Source organism: Leopardus geoffroyi, chromosome C3 (genome assembly GCF_018350155.1).
Source record: "Leopardus geoffroyi isolate Oge1 chromosome C3, O.geoffroyi_Oge1_pat1.0, whole genome shotgun sequence".
NCBI lineage: Eukaryota > Metazoa > Chordata > Mammalia > Carnivora > Felidae > Leopardus > Leopardus geoffroyi.
This window is the reverse complement of record NC_059338.1, coordinates 70,720,184-70,740,543: the sequence shown is the minus strand read 5'-3', so window position 1 is coordinate 70,740,543 and position 20,360 is coordinate 70,720,184. Positions and strand designations below refer to the sequence as shown.

Genomic DNA, 20,360 nt, shown 5'->3' with positions numbered 1-20,360 from the left:
GGGTTACGTGGTGAGGGGCGCTTGGATTCCCCCGGGCTGATGGCTCTAAGGGGCGAGAGCTGTGGGGGCCTCCGCCGAGGGTTAGGAAGGATTCCGAGGAGGGGGTGTGTGGAGGCCGTGGGCGCTTTCAGCCCGGGGTCTCCGTGAAGTGGGAGTGGGAGGAGCGGGGCAGGTGTCCGGGTGCAGCCCCGGGGGCCCCTGTTTCTGGCATCCCCTTTCCTCGCGCGCGCGTCCTCCACCCGCGGGAGCGGGGCCGTGGGGGCGGCCGTCTCGAGCATGCGCACCGGCTTTGCACCGCGCGGGCGCGGAGTCGGGGCGCCGGGACGCGGGGCGGCGCGAAGCGGGGCCCTCTGCCGCCCCGCGCTCCCATGTACGCCTTCTACTCGCTGCTCATCTACATCTTCTACAGCCTCTTCCGTAGGGATGGCGGGGCTGCGGTGGCCAGCGACCCCGGGGACCCCGCCCAGGTGAGCGGAGCGGGCGCTGCACAGCCCGCGACCCCCTTCTCGAGAGCCGGCTTTGCGGGCCCGCGCAGCGTACGTTCCCAGGGCGCAGACGCTGGGGAGGAGGGCCGTGCCGAGGACCCCGTCTCTGTTCTGGTGTTGGAAGCGGAGACCTCAGCCGCAACTCCCTTGGCCAGGTTCCTGGGGGGAAAGAGCCCCACAGGCTGCCTACCCACTCCTTCGGGGTCTCGCTGCTCCCTCCCTAGAGTGCCGGTGGCAAGCCCGGGGGTCGCCGCCGCCCCGACCAGCCCACGGCAGAACTGTGGACCGAGCTGACAGGCCTGGTCGGTAGGTGCTGTCGGTGCATCGGGAGAGCTGCGTCCCCGGGACCGTGAGAGAACCCTGCCGTCGGAGAGAGGGAGGGGTGCCCGTGACCTCTTTGGGAGGGAGGAACACAGCTGGTGCCTTCTGGTGGCCTACCCTCCAACACGTGAACCGCAAGCCTCCCTTTCCCGCTATCAGGCCTCACAGGCTGCTCTGAGTCTGAGGATGGGCCGGAAGAGGGAGCCGAGGGCCGCTCTACCGAGGTCTCCCTGGAAGAGGCTCTCGTGCGTCTTGCTGAGTTCCTCTCCGTCCAGCTGGGGGCGGAAGAGAGCTGCCGGAACCCTGACCTGAGCAAGGTGAGCGGTTTGCCGAGCGTCCTTCCTCGGGAAACTCATACTCTATCCATAGTCCTGGGTCTCCCCATGGCTGTCATCACCTCAGTCTCCTTCGCTCCGATTCTTATCTCCTTTACAGCCGAGCGATGTCCCCCCACTGTTGACGGTGACCGGTCAGCTCTTGGCCCTCCTGGCATGGATTCGGAGCCCCAGGGGGAGGCAGGCCCTGCCCCAGGGTATTCATCCAGCCTCGGAGGTGCAGCCTCCCACACCTGCTGGTGCGTAAGGAGTAGTGAGTTGAAAAGGGAGTGGAGGGAGTGAAGTCCAGCAGAAACTGAGTGGCTCGTTGTTCGGGGCCCATGCCCAGCCTTGCTCCCGAGGTGTCCCCTCCTTCAGGTTAGAGACCTGATCAGTCCTAACTGGGTCCACCCCACCCCAGGATCCCCACCTCAAGAAGAAAGCCCTTCCCTTTCACCAAGGGGTGAGGCCCAAGGGCAGAACCCTCCCCAGTTGGAGGAGGACCAGAGAGCTTGGCAGCGGCTGGAGCAGCTCATCCTTGGACAGGTGAGGGGCCCGGAAGGGCCCAGGACTGGGGTGGGAGGGAGTGGAAGGACATGCTCCACCCTGTGCCCCTCCCTCCTTCCCAGCTAGAGGAGCTGAAGCAGCAACTCGAACTGCAGGAAGAGGAGCTGGGCCGCTTGCGCCTGGGCGTGGTAAGGCTGCTGGGGGTGGGGCTCCAGGAGGGGGACACGAGAGGGGGCCCCAGCTTTCAGGTGAGTTAGAGGGCCTCTTTCTCCGCCAGGGGGCGACAGACTCAGAGAAAAGGGTTCAGCATCTAACCCTGGAGAATGAGGCTCTGAAACAGAGCCTGAGCCTCACTCGGGACCTTCTGCTGCACTGGGGCCCTGGCCCCTCCACCAGGGCCCCCCAGGTATCCTCCTTAGCTGCTACCATTTTTGCAGTCTGGGGCTCCTGAACACTTGGCTTCCTGCAACACTGCCCACGCTTCCTCAGGATCTAACGCTGCTGGAAGGGAGGCAGGGGGACATCTTTGACCTTTAAGGGTCAGAGACTAGGATTGTGGACAGGCCCTGGGACAGTCTGTGCAAAGTTGCCCCAACAAGGGACCAATGCCCATGGGAGAATACCTCGACCCTGTCCCATGGCTTTCCAAGTGATGGACCCCAGAGGAGCAGAGGGACTTGGGAAAAGGAGTCCTGTCTGGGGTTAGGAGACATGAATTCATGAGCAGCTCTGCCTGTCTGTTTGACTTCCCCATCCATGAAATGGGGCTGCTGCAGTGCCCCTCCCTGAGTTCCCTCCTGGCTCCAAAGCTGACACAGCTCCCACCCTTCACACAGGAGGAGGCAGAGGCATTGGTGGAGCTCCAGAGTCGGCTTCAGGAAGCCCAGGACACCACAGAAGCACTTCAGGTCCAGGTGGGCGCTGAGCCCAGGGGCCGGGAAGTCTTGGTGCACTGGGAGGGGGGTATCTGAGGCAGGGCCTGGTAAGTGCCTATTACCTCAGTGACAGGGGTGGAATTGGGTGGGACAGCTGGGGGTGCAGGAGGTGCAGCTGCAGGGCCTTCGGGGGGCCCTTCGGCAGCTCCAGCAGGAGACTGAGCAGAACTGCAGACGGGAGCTGCAGCAGATGCTTGGGCAGCTGGCAGGTAAGGGCGGGGTCCAGAGGGCTCATGGGAAGGCCATGTGGTCTGGGCTTTCCCTCACAACAAACTCTCCCTGACAGGACTTCGGGCACGTATGGCCAGTCTGCGACAGGGCTGTGGGGACCTCCGAGGACTGGTCAGCACATTTACCCAGAGCTGTCAGTGTTCGCTCAGTGAGGCCCGGGGCCAGGTCAGGACCATCTGCCCTCTCTCCAGAACATGCTCTCTGGGCAGCTCAGTCACTGTTCTTCCATGGGGAGCCCTTGTTCTTTCTTCCTTCCCAGCCCCTGGGAGCTGCCTGCTCTAATGGAGGTTGTAGGCTCTGGAACCAGAACAGCTTGTGATCTCACACACCCTGGGTGTGATCTCATTTCTGTCTGTGCAAACTGGGGGGACTGTAAACCCCTCATAAGATGGCCAACCCCAGAGGAGACAAAGGTCTTCCCATGATCCTCCTGAGATTCTGAGTCTCCATCCTGGGCCCACTGTATGATGCCCCTAGGGGCTCAAAGCCACTGAAAGTTGTAGGTCACCACAGCTGGTGGTACCATATTGCCCTCAGCACCCACCCCACCCCCAGTTCCTTTGCTGCCCCCACTTCCTCGCATCCCTATTCCACCAGGTATCCTGGGCCCTGGGGGCTCTGTCAGCTGGAGGGGCTGGGACTCAGCTCCCTGAGGAGCAGCAGGGGCCCCCAACTGGATGCCCGGGGCGGCTGCTGGAGCTCAAGGGTATGGCAGGCTTGGGAAGTGGAGGAGTGGGGCGGCAAGCTGGAGGAAGTGGAGCCTCTGCACGCTTCGGGGCGTGGGAGGCAGCCTACTGATCTGATCTCCATCCCAGGAAATATCCGTGTGCTGTGTCGACTGAGGCCAGGGACACCCTCCAGCCTGGTGAGCTTGGAGCCTGGCCCCAGCGGCACTGTCACCACCTGCTATCGAGGGCGCCAGCGTCGCTTCCGCCTGGACTGGGTCTTCTCTCCAGAGGCCAGCCAGGAGGAGGTGATGCTCCGCCCTTGCCCTGTGCTGACCTTCCCTCATACTGCCCCAGAGTCCGAAGAGGCTTCGGGTTCCCCCTTTCATCTGGCTTTCCCAGTGGCTGGACTTCAGCGAAGGGAAGGGAGCAGGAAGATCTGGGAGGCAGGAATGACAGCCTAGCTGGGTACCTCCTTTCCTTCCAGAAATTTCCATCTGCATCCCCCCACCAAGCTCTGCAGTTCCAGTGGAAACAAGCCTTTTCTGATTTAACAGGAAGGTCAACATTTTAAAAATTAACTTTTTTACCAAGAAACTAAGGAAGATGAACTTGTCTGAGATGATGGTTACTGCTCATGCAGAGCTGGCTGCAGAGCACAGCTAGGGTGTTGCTGTGGTGGGGACACTGCTGTGACCTCCTTCCCCCTCTTCCAGCCCTGGGGGAGTGGGCCAGCTTTGAGGGTAGGCTCACCTCCTTTGCCCTGTGGCCAAGAAGGCAGTGAGGGCGTAAGGGTGAGCAGGTGGTGTCCAGCCCCAGTGCTCTCCCACTGCCTGGTGCAGACCCTGCTTCCTTCCCTCCTCCCCTTTCCTGCCAGGCCCGCCAGCCACCTGGCCTTCGCACACTCCCTGTCTCTGTCTACATGCTTCCCCATCAGAACTTCCAAAGCTCAGGAAATGGAGGCTCAGAGCTGGGAGGGGATTAGGGAAGGGGCAGCGCTAACAGATTCCAACCTGGCCTCACAGGGACACTGTGTGATGAGTATTTGGCAGGTGGTCAGGGCTCCCTCCCCCACTTCCTGGAGCACCACAGCTGTTTTTCACCTATTTCTCTATTTCACACACTCTCCCTGGCCTCAGCCTGCATCCCAAGCTTTAGCAGCCCTGTGCAGGCCCCCCTTGTCCGCTGCTTTCTGGGCAGCCCTCTGGACAGGGCTCTCCAGTTCAATGGGTCTGAATAAAGGAAACAAAGGCATCTTTCACTGAGCCCCCTCACCTGTATTTCCCATCTCTGCAAGGGCACCACAGTCCCTCTATCACGGTTACCCCCAGTGCTTCCTTCCGTTCATGGAATCTTGGTGACCTCACTGGCAATTCTGGATTCTGCCCTCATTGTTGGCAGCCAATGCATGAGGCAGAACTCACAGGCTATTCAGTTGCCAGCCCCCCGGGCCACAAAAGCTGGCCATGTTGCTGCTCAAAAAGCTGCTGTTGGGGTTCGGTTGCCAACAGGATACAAGTCCCAGCCCCGCCTCCCCCTCAGCCACCTCTCTGCACCCTTGCAAGGCCAGGGTTCCAGTGATCTTGGCTGGCCACCAACCTGCACACCTGTGGAGCCTTTCTGGGCTGATCATTTGTAAGCCAAATGCTGCTAGGCCTCTTGGTACATGCTCCCCTTTACTCCCTACAGCAGGTGCCACTATAGTCATCACCTTACAGAGGGAAAATCCTGGCCTGAAAGGACAATATGTGCTTTGCTTCCAATCACACCTGGGGTTTGAACCTGGCAGCCAAGCCCACCATTTGGGCTCTTGGCTGCTGCTCCCTGGGCCTCCCTAGTGGACCTCAGAATTCCAGTGCCCTGCATCTCCTGTTTCTTCTTTTGTCACATCCCTTCCCTTCTTTGCCTGGCAAATTCTTGTTAAATGCCACCTTCTCCAGGGAGCGTCTTCTACCTGTTGGGAGATCCACACTTCCACCATGCTCCCCTTGGGCCAACCTCCCAGGGGAATCAAGCTTCCTTCCAACTGTGTCTCAGGTCCTGGGGCTTAGGACTCCTCCCACCCCTCCTACCCCTAGGTCTTCAGGGAGCTGGAGCCAGCCGTGCTGTCCTGCCTCCAAGGCTACAGTGTCTGCATTTTCACCTACGGTCAGACAGGGACAGGGAAGACCTACAGTATGGAGGTGGGAAGGGGGGGACCCTGGGTGGCTCCTGGGGCCAGGGGCTCGGATGGGAGCCTGATGTGGCACCCCACCCTGTGCCCAGGGCCCACCAGAGGACCCTGGCATAGCTCCTAGGGCACTGCAGTCACTGTTCCAGGAGATGGGGACTGAAGGGCAGCACCGTGTGACTCTCAGCATGGTGGAGATCTACAATGAGGCTGTCAGGTCAGGGCCTGCAGCGCCTCCTCCGCACCCTGTGCCCTGTCAGTGACCCTAGGACCCTCAGAAACCAAGCCCTTCTCTTTCTCTGCAGGGACCTCCTAGCCCCAGGGCCTCCTGAGCGCCTGGCCGTGAGGCAGGGCCCAGCAGGCCAGGGGGGCATTCAGGTGGCTGGCCTCACCTACTGGGACGTGCCCGACCTGGAGATGCTTCACCAGGTAAGGCTGCCCGGGTGGCATTGCACTCACCCCACCCCCACCCACCGCCTCCCCGCAGGCCTTCAGGGCCCCGCCTGTGCTCCCACCTGGGGACGCAGACCCGGCAGCAGGCAGGCCCTATCGCTCCGCCCTCCAGATGCTGAGCCTGGGGAGGAGCAACCGGGCCACCGCCGCCACCACCAAGAACCCGCACAGCTCACGGTCGCATGCCCTGGTCACACTGACACTGCGTACGGCGTCCCCACCGCGCGGTCCAGGCACCGCAGGTACCGCAGCGCGCGCCTGAGCCCTGCGGGGGGCCTCGCAGCACCCGAAACCAGGGCTCCCTCCACGACGGGCTCGCTCGCCCCTGCAGGCACACTGCACCTGGTGGACCTGGCCGGATCGGAGCGTGCCTGGAAGGCAGGGGCGGCCGGCCCGTCGCGCGGAGACCGAGACGGCGCCCAGCGTCTGCGGGAGGCCCGGACTATCAACCGCTCGCTGCTGGCCCTGGGAGGCGTGATGGCCGCGCTGCGCGCCCGCCGGCCCCACGTGCCCTTCCGCGATTCGCAGCTCACGCGCCTGCTGCAGCCGGCGCTCGGGCCTGGCGCCACCGCGGTGCTGTTGCTGCAGGTGGGCGGCCGCAGGCGTGGGAGGGTGGTTTGCAAGCCCGGCGCCGCCCGCCCCGGGCCCGCCCACCAGCGCCGCTTCCCCGCAGATTTCCACGCGGCCCGAGGATCTCGGCGAGACCGTGTGCTCGCTCAAGTTCGCCGAGCGAGTGGGCCGAGTGGAGCTGGGGCCAGCCCGGCGCTGCAGGGCCCCGCGCTCCGGGACGCCCTCTTCGCTCAGCACCGACACGCCACTTACCGGGACCCCCTGCACTCCTACGCCGTCCCCCGGCAGCCCTCCGGGACCCGGCCCGGGCAGCGGCTCCAGCTCGGGCCTCGGGACCCAAAAGGACGCGCCCTTGTAGTTTAGCCCCCCTGGAGTTGGAGTCCGCCTCTGCCGGCAGAGGCAGCAAATCTCTTACGCCCTCACAACCTCCTCGATCTCTGGGGGGGGGGGGGGGGGGGGGCGCTGCCCCCCCCCCCCCAGAGTTGGCTCCCCTGCCCCCGCGAGGAGTATCAAGCCTAGGGGCGTGCTTGGCCCTCCCTCCCCCAGGCCCTCAGTTTCCTCCTTATCACCATTTGCTGTTATCTCGGCCCACAGCAGGGGATGAGAGAGCCCTGGGAGGTAGACCCCCGACGACCAAGTGCTTACCCTCCAGATCACCACCCCATCACCAAAAATCAGACTTGGCATTAAAATGTTGTCTACTCCTTTACTGTTATCTTCCCCACTACCACCACCCAAAACGAGTAGGGTCTTGATTTCTTTTCCCCAAAAAGGTGCTACCTCATTCCCAGGCAGATGAGGGAGGACAGGACAGGCTGGAGCCACCATTAGGTTCTCCCTCCCCCAGCGTGGAGCCAGGGAGAGGAAGTGACACATGGTGATGGATGGATGGAAGGAAGGATGGACGGACAGAGAGGGTCAGAGAAAGTGGGATCAGGAAGGGGCTGCAAGCAAAGTCCCCACTCTTTCCAGCCTTGCCTCTGGGGGTAGGAGAGGCATGACGGACCCTGGGGGTCAGGGTGGTGCCTAGCCAGACCACCACCTTTGTGGGGTAGTCCAATAAATATCGTGGATTCTCAGCATCGCTGGTGCCTGGTGTTTCAAAGCTGCTGTGGCCACAGAACACCTCTGGGTCCTCTTGGCCTTGGTTCCCCAACAAGCCAGTGGTGGCAGGAAGGGGTAGGAGAGGGAAGCAGCCCCTGCCCCCGGGGGGCCTCACAGGCTGTACCAGGAGAGTAGCCAGCCTGGGCTGGAAGCAGCTGGATCCTGGGAGTGGCTAACCCACACATCGTAGATGCTCTTGTTGGGTGGCACCCCCTGGAAGAGGGCATCTAGATCCCAGAGCAGCCCTGGGGGGGCATGGGTTTCAGGGGCCACCCCCCAGAAGGCTGGGCTAGTAGAAGGTGGGCACTGGGGACAAGATGTGGGTGGTAGCGGAGCCAAGGGCATTACCACATTGGGAGTGTAGATGGGCAAGTAGGAGGTGGGCAGCTGCCCCCAAAGTGAGGCCCTGTGACTCCCACCGGACAGTCCCCCAGCATCTGGGGAACCCTGCAGTAAGTGGAGGGGCCAGGCTCTGTGCTCAGGGGAGAGGGGTGAAGGCCTGCTGGTTCCCCCCTGCGAATTAGTCTCCCTATCTGTTTTTTTAGACCCGGGAAGGGGGCAGAGGGGCCACAGAGGCCTCTCAGAGCGCAGGGGTGGAGCAGGCAACACCTTCTCCCCACTGTGCCCAGATCCTGTGTGACCCGGGCTGCTCTGTGGCGCCCCCTCCCTGGGGTCCCTTAGCAGAGACTTTATGCTGAAGCCCTCACTGGGCGGCTGCTGAGGACTGGGTGGTGGCTGAGGACTGGGCTGCGCCTGAGGACTGGGCGGCCGGTAGGGCCAGCCGTGCAGCACGTAGGGGCCCAGGTCCTTGGCGAAGGCTCCCCGCACGCCCCTGCTCTGCCAGCGACGGCACAGGGCCGTGTTCTGCAGCCGCAGCGCCTCGGCCGGGATCAGGCTCACGTCGACCGCCCAGAAGTTGCCCTTGGCCTGGGGTTTCGCAGGATCTTTAGGCACCTGGAGGGGGTGGGGAGGCTTGGGTGGGGCCGTCCGACCCCAGATACTCAGGATTTCCGCCCGGGCTCCAACCCTCGCCCTACCCCACCTTGAGGAAGCATCGGTTGGAGGAGAGGTTGTGGCGGATGGAATCCTTCCAGCCCTCGTAGTCGTCCCTGAAGAAGGGGAATGCAGCCTGGACCTGACGGATGATCTGAAACACGGACTGGGGGTGGGTCGCTGGGCCGGCGCCCTGAACCGGGACGCAAAGTGGGGCAGCACCGCCCCTCCCCCACAGCCTGACTTAGGAGCGTCGCGCCCGCCCCCCCCCCCCCCCCCCCCAACAGAACACCTCTGCGCCGGAGGGAGAAAAGGATCGAGGGAAGGGTCCTGCCCGAGCACCTCAACTCCTTCCCCCCTGGTGCCCAGGCCGGGACTGGCCCCACTGACTTAGCTGGGTAGGGTAAGGTGGGGTCGGAGGCTGGAGCCTAAGCTTAGGAATAGGCGGGGGACGGGTCTGGAGAAAGGTCCAATCACCGAATGTGAGGGAGAATGGGGGTCCCTCTCACCTGGGCCAGCTTCAGCCTGCGGGAGGGTGCGGCCTGGATCACCAAGGCAATCATGGCCAAGTAGGTGTAGGGGGGCTTGTCATGACGCAGGTATCTCTTCTTCCTCCTCTTGGGGGGCTGCGATGACGACTCCGACCCAGGAAGCCCCAGGCGTGGGTTGCTGCAGGGCCCCATGCAGGGGAGGCAACCAACGTGGGCAGGGGCCTGGCCCCGTGGACGGCACAAGGCAATGGGGTTATGTAGCTGAGGCAGGGCTGAGGGCCTGAGGCCCGCGGGTCTGGCGGGCCAGACCCTTTATCATTCGGATGGAAGGGGGAGGGGAGGGGAGGCAAAAGGAGGGACGAATCGTCGGTGGGGGAGGGGAGCATGCAGCAGGCTGCCACAATTAGCAGGTTTCAGTTAATCTGGAAGGGAGGGGCAGGGAAGATTCCAGTGGGGGCTGCAGGCAGCCACCCAGGGCCTCATTCCTCACCCCTGGGCTGCCTTAAGCACCCCCTACAAGCTGGGAGGAAAAGCTTTTGGAAGGGGCCAGTGACCCATACTTTATCCTGTCTGTCTGGGTTGGCCCTCAGGCTCCCATTTAATAGATGAGGGAGTTGATTTACTCAAAACTGACCTGCCAAGAATAGGTGGGGCCTGCCGGGAGTTCAAGGCTGAGCAGCTTCCAGGGCCTACATGGTGGTCTCGGAGGGCTTCCTGGAGGAAACCTCAGAACAAAATAGGGAGGTAGTGGATTCAAGAAATTTTCCCAGGGGTTGCTGCAGGGCCCCAGCAGATTCCCAAGGTCTTGGAGGCCGCTTTCCTCACCTCCATGGTGCCTGTTAACAGTGGGAGCTGAACAGCTCTCATTATTAACTGTGCACCCCTCTGGCCCTGGGTGAGCTGGACCTGCCTGGCTCCAGAGGACTTCTTGGAGGCAGGCTTGCCTCTCTCCTCCTCTTTTGGTCCTCTGGGTCCAATCCTCTTAAGGTTGATACCAGGACGATGCCTCTCGTTCTTCTGGGGGCACTTGGGCAGTGCTCCTGGGTGTGTGTGTGCGCGTGTGGGGGGGGAAGAAGTCTAGCTGGAGGGGTTTAGGGGTTTACTGGACACCTCTTGGTGACAGACCTTGAGGATAGAGCTTCATGGGTCATAGTTCCTGCCCAGAGGAGTGTGCAAGGACCATCTGGCTTCACTCTGGACAGGAGTGAGTGCAGGTGCATTGCATGAGTACACAGGAAGGGATTCTCAGACAGCCACAGGGCCATGAAGCTTAGTCTAGATAGAAGATGTTCCCCAGGCAGGTGGAGGCTGGCCTGAGTGGAGATGGGGCACTCTAGGTAGGAGAGTGGAGGCTCAGGCTGGGGAGGTCTGAGGGGTCAGCACTCGCTGCTTGGGCCTGGCTAGAGCCTCTGAGGGTTTTAGCAGGCACAGGACCTTCCCTAGAAGTGCGGTTCCAGAAAAATGCCTCTGGCAGGTGCCCTGATACTGACTGGTCCTCTTAACTCCCAGACCCTATTCTTTTCTTCTTACTCTTTAAGTTGGCTCCACACCCAACATGGGGCTTGAACTCATGACCCCGAGATCAAGAGTCACATGCTCTACTGACTGAGCCAGACAGGTGCCCCTCCCACACCCTATTCTGTCCCTTCACCTTCTCTCTGGCTATCTGATCTGTTAAGGCCTTTGAGTCCGTCAAGACCTATGCTCTGTACCATGCCCCAAGGTCCAGCCCTGTTCCTTACCAGCAAGTTTGCCCAAGGGGGTATCAGGCCCAGGACACTAGCAGTGGTGGCTGATGCTGTTATCACTATGATATGAAGTATATCACTACTTCAAGAATTCAGCTTTTCTTGGGCAGTCTCCCCGCCCACACTATACTCTTAAATGGTTGAAAATCTGCAGTAGGTACCCAACTGATGGAAGGTGCTGAGGGAAGGCATGAGTGGTAGAGGTGCACTGGAGGAGGAAGTTTGGGGCTGAAAAGGATGATGTAATGTGAAGTTCCACACACTCCCCTCATTCTCAGACTCTCCCTTCAGATGTCACATGGATTCCCTTGAACTCCGATGTCACCTCTTTTAAGTTCCCAGAGCTCTAGTTGAGGGGGTCCTTGTGTCTAACCATGCTGTTGCTATCTATGGCCTCCTAGCCTCACTCCATCAGCAAAGACGTCTTTCTCTCCTACAAGTCTTAAGTCATCCCTCCCTCCCTTACAGGTCCTCCTTTGCTTGGTTTGACGTTCAAGGCTCCTTGTGTCCGGACTACTCATATCTGACCATTCTCCTCCGCTCTCCCAAACCACCACCTTCCCGTTGCTCCAATGCACCGGGTCCTTCCACCTATAGGCATGCTTCCCCCACTGTTCGTGATGACTCTGCTTTGTCGGGTGAGCCCCGACTTTTCCTTAAAAGCTCAGCATAAATAGATGACCGCCTCCCGAGAGCCTTTTGACTGCTTGCCCTTTCCACCCTATCCGCGCCGAGGACGCCCCCGCTAGAGGTTCACACAACACCCTGAACCGCCAACCTCCAAGGGCAATCCCCGCCCCCGCAGCTCGGCCACGCCCCTTGGCTCCCAGGGGGCGCCGCGGCTTCCGGCTCTGGGCGGTGCGGCCCGGAAGTGTAGCGTTGCCATGGCGAGAGCCGGGCGCGGGGCCCGCCCCCGCGGCGCCCAGAGGAACGCGGGGCCGACTGACCGGTCGCCGGGATCTGATCGTCTACGCTGCGGCGGGCTGCGCGAGGCGGAAGGTGAGGCGCGCACTTCCGGGGCCTGCGGCGGTAGAGGGGACCCGGCCCGGGGGAGAGAGGGGCGGGGGGAGGGGGGCAGAGCTGAGCGGGCTGAGGGGAGACGAGCGCGGTAGAGCAAGGTGAGAGGTACCGAAGGCAGGGCGCCGTGTCTGGCTGGCACACGGAGAGGCCAGGCCCAGGGCACAAGTCTGTCCAGGCTCCAGTCGGGTGCCGAGGGCGCCAAGGGGTCAGGACCGGCTTCTGGAAGTGGCCGCCTGTGAAGGCCGCCGGTAGAGCTTTTCACGTTTTGTCTGTGGAGTTGTTTTCATTTTTGCAACCTGTTGGCCAGGTGGGCAGCGCCAGACTTATCTCCATTTGCAGCCAGGAAATGAAGGCCGGCGGGAGTGACACGCCCGGGCTTTGTGTGGGCTTTGGAGTTCGGCCAGAGGAGAAACTGGAGCCTCTCAGGGCTTCGGGTGACCTCACTCGTGGGGATCCTGGGCTCCTCCTCACAGACTGGGGTCAGAGTGAGAAGCTCTGCCGTGCGGAGAGTGCCGGGCCGTGTGCTCCAGGCCCGTGGCAGAGTATCCGTGACTGGTTTGGGCTCCTCTGGGTCCTGGCGCAGAGGCTGAGGCAACCGTGGGATTAATTTCCATGGGTGCAGAGAGGGGAGGCGTGCATGGAGCCATGCCAGGCTCAGGGAAGCCTGAGAATGGCTGGCCCTCCTCAAGGCTCCGGCCTTACTTTTCCTGGAGCTTTAACTTGAGGGGGGAGGTGGCTGTGGGAGCACCGTGCTGCCCTTGTCAGTCCCTGTCTTGGCCGAGCAGTGAGCCCTCGTGGGTGTCCTCCCTGGGCAGGATTGGTGTGTTTCCCTGAATCCCAGAAATGCTGAAGAGGCTTGTGTGCTCCTGGCTGTGCTGCCTAGTGCGCTTCAGGGGCACCGAGGGGAGCCCCTGCCTGGAGCTCTCGGGCCAAGTTACGGAAGGGGCTGGTGGCTGCCTGAAGGAGCTTGCACAAAGGCTACCTCTGGGCTCCTCATTGTGAGGCTGTGTCCCCCTTTCTCTGCTCCCCAAGCTCTTGCTCAGAGTTGGGATGGGGAAGCTTTAGAAAGTGCTTCCTCCCTTCCCTTCCTGTGCAGGGGCTGGATTTCCTCCCTGTTGGCTGGAGCCTCCTCCCCTGGCTCCGCTGGTCGGTCATGGCCTCATCCCTCACCTGCTCGGGGTGTGCCCGGACTTTGCTCTCCCTGCCAGGCACCTAGGAAGAGGGCTGCTGTGCCTCTAGGCTCTACACTGGGATCTGTGTTCTAGGGATTTGGGTCCTTGGTCTCTTCCGACAGCCTGTCTCCACTGTGTGTGTTTGGGAACTTCAGCCTATAGCACACCAAATACAAGGACGCATTTGGCTGGGTGGATTTTGGCGGCAGTGGTAACATTGATGTGTCCCCACTCTCCCTGAGAGCCCTGTCATGAGCACACTGTGAAGGCGCACACACGGGTTGTGTCTTTCCACAATGACGGCTTTATTCAGTCACCCAACAAGGCTGACGCCATCATAGAGCAGGTTCTGGGTTCCAAACGCAGGGACATTTCGCCACGTGATTAACTTGGCTTCTTCCACGGCACCTGGAGCAGAACACGAGACAGGCCACACGACAGACCAGGCAACGGAAGGGGGTCAAACGCCGAGTCAGTCTGCGGGCGCACAGTGGAGAGGAAGCCTCGGTCCCGTCCGAGCCAGCTCTCGGCACTCACTGCTCATCACGTTCAAGCCCTGAAGGATCTCGGGGCTGTTCGGAGACCAGTCGGGCAGAGGCCTCGGCCGCAGCTGCCCTTTTGAGGTGGTCACACATAGAGGGGTCGTGTCTGAAGAGTCTGACGGTTTGCTGCAAAAGTCTGCCCCTTTTAAGGGGCTTTAGCTGGTCCCGGGGCCCCAGCGGACCTCCTCTGCTTCTGCTTGTCGTCAGTTCCGGGGTGTCCGCTGATGCTGGTCTGGCCGAGATCTCGTGGCGGCGGTGTCCTTCACTGCCTGTGTCGCTGCTTGACACAGGCCCCCGCTGGACCTGAGTGACTCCACCTTGCTGTCTGCAGCACCCCACCCTGGTGCCTGTGCCACGGTTTACTCATTAGCCAAAGTAAGACATCTCGGAGGCTCTTCCCTCACCTCCAGGCTCTCTCAGAACTTCTTCCTAGATATTCTTGATTCTGGCTCTTCCTGTCCATCCCTTCCACCACATAGCCTGTCTCTGGGATTATAGCAGTTGCCCCTCACTGGTCTTGGCTTTGTTGTAGCCCCTTGCCCCCCTTCTTCTCATCTTAGAGTGATTGATCTGAAATGCAAATATGATTCTTGTACTTTGCTTCTTGAAACTTCCTCGTGGACTTCTGAATAACACTCACCTGTCTGTGCAGACTAGTTCCCATCCTGTGCCCCTTCGGTTGACCCCTGAGCACTTTTCCATGTGTGTGTTATGCCGCCACCATACTTAACTCTTGTGTGGTGGTGGAAGGGAGAGAACAAACCTTCCCCCACCCCTTCTAAGCTCTGTGACCTTGGGCAAGTTCTCATCAACAGAGCAGCTGAGAAAGAAGGACAGAGAGATACAGGAATGTCTGGCTCTCCAGATGCCCAGGGGAGAGGGTCCCATGGAGCAGGCACCCTGTTAGGGCAGGTATAAAAAGGTCCGATGGGGGATGTTGGATTCTGGGCTGTGTCCTTCCTTAGCAGCTGTGACAGACAAAGCACATTGGTGCTGGCGGAGAGCACGTGGGAGGTGGGGTCATGGAGATAAGGCCCGCAGACAAGTCTTCAAGGAAGTTTCAGTGTGAAGGAGAGGAGAGTGTGGGGGAGGTGGAGGGATGGGAGTTGGCTTGAATTGGGAGGTCCATGGAGGTCCAGAAGCATTTGGACTTGGGCAGAGGAGTAACTGACGACTTCAAGGTCCCTGCAGATAGAAGGGGGCTGGGCTGCAGAGTGGAGGTGGTTGCACTGAGTGCAGAGTGGCTTGAAGAGGCCTGTGTCTTCTCCATGCTCAGCCCCAACTTGCCGTCCCAGGATTCCCTGAGGCCTGGGCCTTTCTTTGATATGACCATTATGGTTTTGTTGACTTTGCGTGATATGCTGTGTAAGCTTCACCTCCCCCACCCCCCTACCCAGAACCTCTTCCTGTTTTGAAGGAAGGGAGGATGGTGTGGATGCAAGGGACTCCCTGGGAGCCTCCAGACCTCAGATGAAGGCTCAGTCTCCTGCAGAGCCCTCCCATTGTACAGGTAGGTTTCAGTGTCCCTCCTTGTGCATCAGGGCCGGGGGCAGGGCCTTGCCATGGCTGATGAACCTCCTGACACGCCCATATGCGCCGCTGAGTGATGGTCTCTTCCATCACACCAGCTCCCCCACAAGCTCAGAGTCTCCTGGGTTACCTTCGGTCAGGAAGTGCCAGGAACCCAGTTACTGAGCACTTCCTGAGAGTCAGGCATGAGGTTCAGTTCCAAGAACATGGGGGGGAAGGACATGTCAAACGTTAGAATAGAGTGAAAAGATAGGAGAGTGACAAGGTAACCACAGAAGACCTCTAAGGAGGTAACGTTTCAGTTGCAGTCTGAGTTACAGAAAGGGAGTGAGCTACCCTAAGATCTGGTGGAAGACCCTTCCAGATACAAGGAACAGCTAATGCAAAGTGGGACTGACGCTGAAGATGGACACATGCTAGACCAGAGGTTGGCAGGGTGGTGGTTGTTTTTTTCTGTGAAAAGCTGGATAGTAAATACTTTAGGCTTTGCAGGCATGTGGTCTCCGATGCAGCTTCTAAGTCTGCGACTTTGTGGGAAGGGAGCCACAGACAGTACAAATGCGAGTGTTCTCTTTCAACAAAACCTTATTCGTCGATGTTGAAATTTGAGTTTCATATCATTTTCATGTGTCAAAAAATACTTTTTTCCCAGTTATTGAAAAATGTAAAAGTAAGTCTTAGCTCATGGGCCGTATAAAACCAGATGGCAGGAAGTAGTATGCCAGCCCTGTGCTAGACACCGAAAATGCTGCGTCAACTCACTGAATCCTTCTCAGGACATTGTGAAGAAAGGACTATTACCATTCCGTTTATGGATAAGAAAACTGAGGAAAAGAGGTCAAGAAACTTGACCGGTCTCCTCAGCTTCCCACTGCTTCAAACCCAGAGTTTGAGTCTGGTTCCTGAACTCAGCTCCCAGCCACTGTGGTCTCTGGAGCTGGAGGTTTCCGAGGTGTAGGAAGCAGGAAGCAGGAAGCAGGAAGCAGGTATAGAGTGGAAGGTGGAGAGGGAGGCGTGCAAGGAGATGGCGAGGCCAGCAGGGGCCAGACCACATACGGTGTAGAGGCCAGGATAAAACTTTGGGAATGGGTACTTTTTTTTCCACATCAAACTTTATTGAGGTATAACTTACATATAATAAAACATCTATTTTAAGCGTGGTCTGCTGGGTTTTGGTAGATGTACACATCTTTGTAAATCCACCATAGTCCAGACGTACAACATTCTCCCACCCTCAGAAGTTCCCTCATTCCTCTGTGGCCAGTCCTCCCTCCACTGGGCCCCAGGCAACTACTGATCTGCTGTTTCTGTAGCTTCAGTGTCCCTTTTTTAGAATTCACGTAAATGGAATGCCATGGAGTGAACACTTTGTGTTTGACTTCCTTCACCAGGCATAATGTTTTGGAAATCGAGGTGGTACAGGTATCAGTAGGTCACTCTTTGCCGCGCGGTTCCATCGAATAGATACACCATTATTTGAGCTATAGGTACGTCTGTCGATGAGCATTTCGTTTCTCTCCAGTTTGGGGCTATTGTGAATAAAGCTGCTGTGAATATTCAGGTATACAAGTCTATATGTGGATGTATGTTTATTTCTCTTGCTGAAATGATAGAAATGATGGGTCGAAGTGTATAAGTAACTACATAAGAAAGTGCCAAATTATTTACCAAAACGTTTGCTATCATTTTATGTTCCCAGTTGTTCCTTGTTCTCAATTCAGTGTTGCCATCCTTTTAAAATTTAGCCATTTTCATGGATGTGAGATGGTAGCTCATTGAAACTTTAATTTACATTTCCCCAATGACCATGGTGTTGAGTATCTTTTCAAATGTGTTTTACTGGCCATTTGTATATCTTCTTTTGTGAAGTGTCTGTTCAAATCTTTTGCCCTTACAATATGGATTGTTTATCTTATCAAGTTTTAAGAATTCTTTACATATTCAGGATGTGAGTTCTTTGCCATATATATACATATATATGTACATATATACATATACATACATATATATGTGTGTGTATATATATATATATATATATATATATACATATATATATGTTGCAAATTTGTTCCCACAGTCTATGGCTTGCCTTTTAATTTTCTTACCAGTATCTTAAGCAGGGGACACTTTTAATTTTGATGAAGTCCAGTTTGTCCGTGTTTTTTCCTTTATGGTGTGAGTAGAGGTAAAGGGTCGTAGTTTTCCACATGTATATGCTGTCATTCTAGTACCATGTTTTGAAGACCATCCTCTCCCCATTGTGTTACCTTAAGATCTTAGTTAAAAATCAATTGAGATGGGAATGCAAGCTGGTGCAGCCACTCTGGAAAACAGTATGGAGGTTCCTCAAAAAACTAAAAATAGAACTACCCCACGACCCAGCAATTGCACTACTAGGCATTTACCCACGGGATGCAGGTGTGCTGTTTCAAAGGGACACATGCACACCAGTGTTTATAGCAGCACTATCGACAAGAGCCAAAGTATGGAAAGAGCCCAAATGTCCATCGATGGATGAGTGGATAAAGATGATGTGGTTTATATATACAATGGAGCATCACTCGGCAATCAAAAAGAACGAAATCTTGCCATTGGCAACTACGTGGATGGAACGGGAGGGTATTATGCTAAGCGAAATTAGTCAGAGAAAGACAAATATCATATGACTTCACTCATGAAGACTTTAAGAGACAAAACAGATGAACATAAGTGAAGGGAATAAAAATAATATAAAAACAGGGATGGGGACAAAGCATAAGAGACTCTTAAATATGGAGAACAGAGAAGACTACGACGGCACGGGGGTGTGGTGCAGATCCGTATTGGAGCGACGTCGTACGCGCCCGATCTTCAAGGAACCATGTCGAGGCAAGAAGCAGACGCCAACGCCTCCTTGTGGGTCGTTGCGACCCGACGAGGCTCGGCAGGGTCCCGGGCTCCAGAAAGGAGGCCGACGGAGGATTCAAATCGAAGAGGTCAGGGGGTCCCTAAGGGCGGCAGAGGTGGCGGCTGGAGGAATTCCTCTGGTCTCCCGCAGCCTGTGGCGCCTGGTGCCCGCGAACCGCCGCTCTGCTTTGGATTGAAGAACATGTGGGTCGGCGCTGTGATCGGTCGTGGTGGGTCAAAAATAAAAGACATACAAAGTACAACAAACACAAAAATACAGATAATAAAAGGTTATCCTGATGCACAGGTCAGGATATTCGGTAGCAAGGGTATGAAGGCCAAGGCCAAAACAGCGATAGATAATGTTGTTAAACAACAAGAAAGTTACAGTTTAAAGCCTAGAATTGACTTACCTGCAATTAAGAAAAATTTTTACAAGGAGTCAGAAGCAACAAGTTCAATGTCACAAGAGCAAGTAGAAAGTTGGAGGAAAGAAAATTATAATATAATGTGTGATGACTTGAAAAATGGTCAGAAGCGTCAGATACCAAATCCTACCTGTACTTTTGAGGACGCCTTTAAACATTACCCTGAGGTCATGGAAAACATTAAAAAGGCAGGTTTCAGGAAGCCGACACCAATTCAGTCACAGACATGGCCAATTGTCCTACAAGGAATAGATCTTATAGGAGTATCCCAAACTGGAACAGGGAAGACATTGTCCTACCTAATGCCTGGATTCATCCATCTCGATTTACAGCCTGTAATTAGAGAAAAAAGGAACGGACCCGGAATGTTAGTCCTTATACCCACTAGGGAATTAGCTCTTCAAGTACAAGCGGAATGTTCTAAGTATTCATATAAAGGCCTTAAAAGTGTTTGTATATATGGTGGAGGAGATAGAAATGGTCAGATACAAGAACTGAAAAAAGGAGTAGATATTATTATTGCAACTCCTGGAAGACTGAATGATCTACAAATGAATAACTTTGTCGACCTCAGAAGCATAACTTACTTGGTATTAGATGAAGCTGACAAGATGCTAGACATGGGATTTGAACCCCAGATAATGAAGATTTTATTAGATGTGCGCCCAGACAGGCAGACAATTATGACAAGTGCAACGTGGCCATATGCTGTCCGTCGACTTGCACAGTCCTATTTAAAAGAGCCCATGATTGTATATGTTGGTACTTTGGACCTAATTGCAGTAAGTACGGTGAAACAAAACATAATTGTCACCACAGAAGAAGAGAAGCGATCTCATATCCAAACTTTTCTAGAAAACCTGTCTCCCAAAGACAAAGTCATCGTGTTTGTTAGTAGAAAAGCTGTTGCCGATCACTTATCAAGTGACCTGATCCTGCAACATATATCAGTGGAGTCCCTTCACGGCAACAGAGAACAGAAAGACCGAGAGAAAGCATTAGAAAACTTTAAAACAGGTAAAATAAGAATACTGATTGCCACAGACTTAGGATCTCGAGGTCTTGATGTCCACGACATCACACATGTTTATAATTATGATTTCCCCCGGAACATTGAAGAATATGTACATAGAGTAGGCCGCACAGGAAGGGCAGGGAAGACTGGAATGTCTATTACCCTCATCACTAGAAATGACTGGAGGATCGCTGGTGAGTTAATTAACATTCTGGAAAGAACACATCAGAATGTCCCAGATGAACTTACGGCAATGGCCGAGAGATACAAGGCAAATAAACTGAGAAGAGAAATGGAAAAATTGGGAAACCCCCAAGGAAAACCTAAGAAATGTTATTACTAATGTCCTTGTTGAAAAGTGGTACCAGCCTACCTCCAGGAGATTTCGAGACTTTAGAGATACTATTTAGGATATATGGAAATATTGCAAACATGCCGGCTGTATGAAGAGATGACTGATTCTAAAATAGTGTTTAAAAAGGTGGAATTCAATATTTTATACCTTCTTTAATAAAATCAAACATTTAAACTTGAAAAAAAATATGGAGAACAGAGGGTTACTGGAGGGGTTGTGGGAGGGGGGATGGGCTAAATGGGGGAGGGGCATTAAGGAATCTACTCCTGAAGTCATTGTTGCACTATATGCTAACTAATTTGGATGTAAATTAAAAAAATAAAATCAAATTAATTAAAAAAATCAATTGCGGGGCACCTGGGTGGCTAAGTTGACCATCGATTCTTGATTTCAGCTCAGGTCATGATCTCATGGTTGTGAGATCG

General features: G+C 56.3%; 4 protein-coding genes across 8 annotated transcripts in view; 3 read left to right on the top strand and 1 right to left on the bottom strand.

Annotated features, from left to right (window-relative positions):
- The first annotated feature begins 4 nt into the window (after positions 1-4).
- On the top strand, positions 5-7,733 carry KIFC2 (kinesin family member C2). Of its 2 annotated transcripts, XM_045455506.1 has the most exons (19): positions 152-467; positions 710-791; positions 966-1,123; positions 1,242-1,380; positions 1,542-1,666; positions 1,750-1,815; positions 1,905-2,033; positions 2,464-2,541; positions 2,657-2,771; positions 2,849-2,958; positions 3,391-3,499; positions 3,609-3,766; positions 3,946-4,019; positions 5,537-5,606; positions 5,724-5,845; positions 5,934-6,057; positions 6,194-6,323; positions 6,413-6,669; positions 6,755-7,733. In XM_045455506.1, exons 1-19 carry the CDS (start codon positions 369-371, stop codon positions 7,007-7,009), a joined length of 2,400 nt encoding a protein of 799 aa, XP_045311462.1. In that variant the 5' UTR covers positions 152-368; the 3' UTR covers positions 7,010-7,733. The 2 variants fall into 2 exon arrangements, with proteins under 2 accessions (XP_045311463.1, XP_045311462.1); XM_045455507.1 differs by lacking the exon at positions 3,946-4,019 and having other exon boundaries at positions 5-467; positions 5,537-5,641.
- FOXH1 (forkhead box H1) lies at positions 7,344-11,062 on the bottom strand. Of its 2 annotated transcripts, XM_045455648.1 has the most exons (4): positions 9,874-11,062; positions 9,258-9,417; positions 8,798-8,902; positions 7,344-8,709 (listed from the first exon to the last, which is right to left on the bottom strand). In XM_045455648.1, the coding sequence occupies exons 2-4, from the start codon at positions 9,309-9,311 to the stop codon at positions 7,867-7,869; spliced, it is 1,002 nt and encodes a 333-aa protein (XP_045311604.1). In that variant the 5' UTR covers positions 9,312-9,417; positions 9,874-11,062; the 3' UTR covers positions 7,344-7,866. The 2 variants fall into 2 exon arrangements, with proteins under 2 accessions (XP_045311604.1, XP_045311602.1); XM_045455646.1 differs by having other exon boundaries at positions 9,258-11,062.
- A 788-nt stretch (positions 11,063-11,850) lies between these two features.
- PPP1R16A (protein phosphatase 1 regulatory subunit 16A) overlaps positions 11,851-20,360 on the top strand; it is a 42,129-nt gene continuing 33,619 nt past the window's right edge. The window contains exons 1-2 of one of the 3 annotated variants that reach the window (XM_045455605.1): positions 11,851-11,986; positions 15,139-15,231. The gene's annotated coding sequence lies outside the window, so the exon portion shown is untranslated. Of the gene's footprint in view, positions 11,987-13,928; positions 14,097-15,138; positions 15,232-20,360 lie in introns of those variants that run through there. The other 2 variants (XM_045455606.1, XM_045455604.1) reach the window with 2 other exon arrangements.
- LOC123586389 (probable ATP-dependent RNA helicase DDX43) lies at positions 18,075-20,115 on the top strand. Its single transcript, XM_045455551.1, has one exon. The coding sequence runs from the start codon at positions 18,112-18,114 to the stop codon at positions 19,921-19,923; it is 1,812 nt and encodes a 603-aa protein (XP_045311507.1). The 5' UTR covers positions 18,075-18,111; the 3' UTR covers positions 19,924-20,115.

Excerpts from the sequence above, each read along its gene's own strand:
- KIFC2 (XM_045455506.1), top strand. The coding sequence starts at position 369 with ATGTACGCCTTCTACTCGCTGCTCATCTACATCTTCTACAGCCTCTTC. Across the intron at positions 1,124-1,241 it reads GGAACCCTGACCTGAGCAAG|CCGAGCGATGTCCCCCCACT; the intron begins GTGAGCGGTTTG and ends TCTCCTTTACAG. Across the intron at positions 5,607-5,723 it reads TGTCTGCATTTTCACCTACG|GGCCCACCAGAGGACCCTGG; the intron begins GTCAGACAGGGA and ends CCCTGTGCCCAG.
- FOXH1 (XM_045455646.1), bottom strand. The coding sequence starts at position 9,431 with ATGGGGCCCTGCAGCAACCCACGCCTGGGGCTTCCTGGGTCGGAGTCG. Across the intron at positions 8,903-9,257 it reads GCAGGCTGAAGCTGGCCCAG|ATCATCCGTCAGGTCCAGGC; the intron begins GTGAGAGGGACC and ends TCCGTGTTTCAG. Across the intron at positions 8,710-8,797 it reads CCAACCGATGCTTCCTCAAG|GTGCCTAAAGATCCTGCGAA; the intron begins GTGGGGTAGGGC and ends CACCCCCTCCAG.
- LOC123586389 (XM_045455551.1), top strand. The coding sequence starts at position 18,112 with ATGTCGAGGCAAGAAGCAGACGCCAACGCCTCCTTGTGGGTCGTTGCG.